The 4213-nt window shown below is 41.8% G+C and overlaps 1 protein-coding gene across 1 annotated transcript in view; it reads left to right on the plus strand.

The window, feature by feature from the left end:
- Positions 1 to 1400: 1400 nt before the first annotated feature.
- The window catches only part of ccdc80 (coiled-coil domain containing 80), a 20136-nt gene continuing 17323 nt past the window's right edge, over positions 1401 to 4213 (plus strand). The window contains exons 1-2 of the mRNA XM_085383494.1: positions 1401 to 2979; positions 3096 to 3293. Coding sequence (XP_085239620.1) covers positions 2349 to 2979; positions 3096 to 3293 — 829 coding nt within the window. The 5' untranslated portion in view covers positions 1401 to 2348. The remainder of the gene's footprint in view (positions 2980 to 3095; positions 3294 to 4213) is intronic.

The following is a 4213-nucleotide window of genomic DNA, read 5'->3' on the forward strand; positions in this document are numbered from 1 at the left end:
CCTATTCTGGTTCTCTGAATGTATTAAAGATCTGTTGCACAGAACCATCTGGATGGAAGCAAAATACATGGTTTGAGGCCGGCAGTCCTGGGAATGAGTTTCACCTTGGCTCACTCAGAGAGGAGCGGCCAGAGGACGTTGGTGATTTCGGATACTGAGTGTAATTACAGAGCAAATCGTGGAGAAGTCTGTGGAGTTTGTGCACTGAATGCAGTAATCAGTGCTCTGTTTGATTCTGTCCACTGTGAATGCAAACAATGTCCCTACATAATGTTTTTACTTGTTTATAAGACATAAGACTTCTGTAATGGTAAGCACAAATACTCATAGGATACATCCATACTGAACCACAAATCCTGAAACTACCAGTGTTATGATGATCTTTTCAGTTGTGCTGTGCTTAGAATGTATCTTTATTCATAAGGTTTATGGGTAGGGGGCCAAATAACAGGTATATAAGATATAATTCCCTAAAAACATTATTCTACCAACCTAACTCACTAAACATCCTAAAATTGCCCTAGGAATCCTTTAATAAAAATAACACCAATCCAATACATTCGCAGTGGCACATACACAGAATTGTATAAAGATCATAAAGAGAGTTTTTGCAAGTTATGAAATGCCATACAGTGTTAATAACAACTGTTGTTTTAGAGTTTACTTGCAGTAAGCTGCAGAAAGCTTGCATTTCTTTCCCTTCACAAGTTGTTTCAATTTTTATACGTGTGAGAGGAATAGTAAAGTGGAATAAGCTCACAAAGTCTTTTGCTGATTTGATTGTGTGTATTTGTAATCAGATTTTCAGCATTTGCAGGATCAAGAAAAGTGTCATTACAAGTGGCAATGTCATCTACGAAACATCAATAATGCCACGTTGCTGTAATTGTGGACGGAAAGGACCAAAAGTGAAATCTAATCTAAAGCTGCATCTAAACACTAACATCACTCGAAGAAAGATGAAGATGGTTGTTGCATGGCATGATATATTTTCTGTGTGTATAGAAATGTGGCAGCTATTCCTTTTTGTTTATGCTGAGGTAGTATTTTGTCTTTGGGGTGAGAGTGGATGTGGTTTAGACTTGGTGGCTTTCTTTTCTTTACTTAGGCCTTAATTACAAGCCAACCTAGGAAACTTTCATAGAGGAAATTGAGAAACACTGATTTGGGTTCAAGAAACATCATAAAAGAGCAAGGGCGATCATTGCAGTTGCGTTATTTTGGAAATATTAATCTTTTGGCGTTTTCTTCTCCTTTTTTCGCAGTGACATTTAGAATAAGATGAAAGAGGCGGTCATGCTGTGAATTTAAATCGAATGAAAATGAGGAGGTGGAATATGCTGGTAGAAAGAAATCGAATTTGGGGGCGTTCCTCTTTCGCCTTAAAAGGGGGAACTTGACACTGTGTAAGATTATGGGGATTTCTCTTCCCGGAGATCTGGCCAGCAGGGGAGTAAACTTTTTCCTTCACTTTTTTCTTTCTTAAATCTTCCTCAGCTACTTAATGTGTTTTTGAGTGCAACCCACCTCATTCTGACCAGTTTCCCATAAAGAACCTTCCAGTGAAAGGAGTGTTGCAGAGTGAACTGGCAACCGAATGTCCCGGGGCAGGTCCTGACATTGCGTCGCCAAGAGTCCGGAGGCTGAGGTTAGTGTGGACGTTTCTGGGAAAACCTCTAGAGCTCCGATTTGCCAAAGGGGAGACCTGAGAAGAGGCAGATTCGCTTTTCCTCTGCACAGTCTAAGCGCAGGTTTCCAGCTCAGACTAACTGTCTTGCATTTTGAGGGATCTTCACTATTTCTGCAGCCAGAAGACTTATTGTTGTGGGAAATAAACAGAGCCCAAAAGAACTTTGACTAGTTGAGACGTAATTAGGGCGTAAACAAATTTTGCATTTTGGAGATGTGACGTGGTCCTTAACTTTTCACTCTAGGACTCTAGGATTTTATTGAGTGTATCCCGCGGTGATAGTTTTTTTTTCTGAGCCACTTGAGGATGTTTGCAGATTATAACTGCAATGATCGACGCTTCTGATCTTCTGTTCTGTGAGTTGGAAACGAAAGTGCTGCTGAGATGAAGTTGTAGATCTGTGCTCTGAGCTCTTCTCGTGTTCGTATTGTTTGCCAGATTAAAGGCAGACAGCAACGTGGATTTCCTCAGTAGAAGTCATGCTCTGAAAGTGGTCATTGGCAGATTATGTGCCGATCCCGCGCGCGCTGCACTCTTCATCTGGAATTAATTGATTGTCACCCTCAGATGCGCTAAAGACGCACAGGTTCAAGGATCCACCACTGGATCTTTGCATTTACGGCAGTGAGTGTTTAGCCTACTTTAATTTCACACAACAATGAGGGGTTTTGTTCTCAGTTTAGCTTTGATATATCTGCTTACCTGGACCCAAGCCGACAAACAGACTCACCTCAAGCGGGTGCAACTGCGCCGACGCTTTCAGGGACGTTTGCGCCCTGGATATGCTTCGGCAATCTCGGTGCACAGCAACAAGAACGCACAAAATGTGCAGGCAGACGAGGCGATTCCGCTTACCGCCAGGTCGGGGAACCTGGAGGGAGTCAAGAAAGCAGGAGGCCGGTTGCGAAGGATAGGGACGAATGGACAGATTGGCTTGTCCCGTCAACTGACAGATGAAGGTACTCCAGGAGCCAGAGCCAGAGTTACCCGCATGCCCAGCAGCGCCGGGTCACCAAATCTGCTGGCCAGCTTTGCAGGAAAAAACCGAGTCCTCGTTATCTCGGCGCCCCATGACTCAGACGGCTACTACCGACTGATGATGTCACTACTGAAGCCAGATGTCTACTGCGAGCTGGCAGAAAGACACGTCAACCAGATAGTCATGTTTCACCAAGAAGGAGAGATGGGAGGCAAGGTCCGGAGAATCACAACAGAGGGGAAAGTGATGGAGGAGCCACTAGATACTGCACTCATCCCCAGACTAATGAACTTCCTAAAACTAGAGAAAGGTAAGAAGGTAGACAGCATAAGCCTCTGTCTCAACTTGTGCATGGGTCAAAACGTCATTGCAGGTGCTGATATTAACCATATCATATCCTTAATCTATTAATGTGTTGAACTGCAGGCAAGTTTGGAATGGTGCTTCTGAAGAAAACCCTGCAGGTGGAAGAGAGATATCCCTACCCTGTGAGGCTGGAGGCCATGTATGAGGTCATTGACCAGTCACCCATGAGGAAGCTCGAGAAGCTCCGCCAGAAAGGCTTCATCCAGAAGTGTAAAGGAGCAGGTGTGGAGGGACAAGTGGAAGAAGGCACACTTGCAGGTGAGAATGACCATGATAAACATTTTTTCAACATGTTTGTTTTCACAGCAGGGAAATCCACACTTTTTAGTTTTAAAACTTCTTAATTAACATTGAACCTTTCTAGAATATATCCATGGTGCAGTGATTACCACATGTGCCCTATAAACAAAAGATCTTTGGTTTGAGAGCTGCAAACAGACTTGTACGATCTTAGTGTCAGTCTGCAGCCTGGATAAACTGGATGGTTACACCAGGAAGGGCAGCCATGAGATCAAGTTGGCACTCAACCTTTCCTCAGGTTCTAGACCAGTTTGAATAATGTGAATAATGGCACTCAGGGTTTTCAGGGGGCTGGCAGCTAGATTTGTCAGCTGTTACAGTGTTCAGTGCCCTCCTATAAACTACAACAACTTCCTCACTGTAAAAACCTTTATGGTACTGGTAATGTAGAATATAGCTTTTACTAAGTAACACTGTCAGTAGTTCATTATAGTTTATTACTATCTCAGATTACTGCCTAAAAGATTCTGTGCCATTATAATGCATTGCCAGCTGAACCTTAACCCTACTCTTAGTCACGCAGTCTCTTAAAAACACCTCATACAGAAACAAACAAATTCTAAACACCAAATAACTGAAAAACTCTCACAACACTGTTAAATCCAGGATTTAAACCAAAAAAGAAAAAAAAAATTCCTCTTTGTAAAATTATGTTGTATCTTGCTGTTCATATTTTTTATAATATCGTTTACAGTGTGCAGCTGTACTCAGAAACAAAATTGAGTACAGTATATTACTGTACTAAAATTCCTGTAGTTTTACAAAGGTTTTTTTTTTAACAGTATACACTGATGACGTATAACATTAAATTGTTACATAAGTACAATGTAATGTTACATTTAATGGAATCTGCTCAAATTAAATTTGCTTAAATAGTA

Source organism: Rhamphochromis longiceps, linkage group LG16, assembly GCF_057381845.1.
Source record: "Rhamphochromis longiceps isolate RC_006_pf linkage group LG16, R_longiceps_female_GT1.1, whole genome shotgun sequence".
Taxonomy (NCBI): Eukaryota; Metazoa; Chordata; class Actinopteri; order Cichliformes; family Cichlidae; genus Rhamphochromis; species Rhamphochromis longiceps.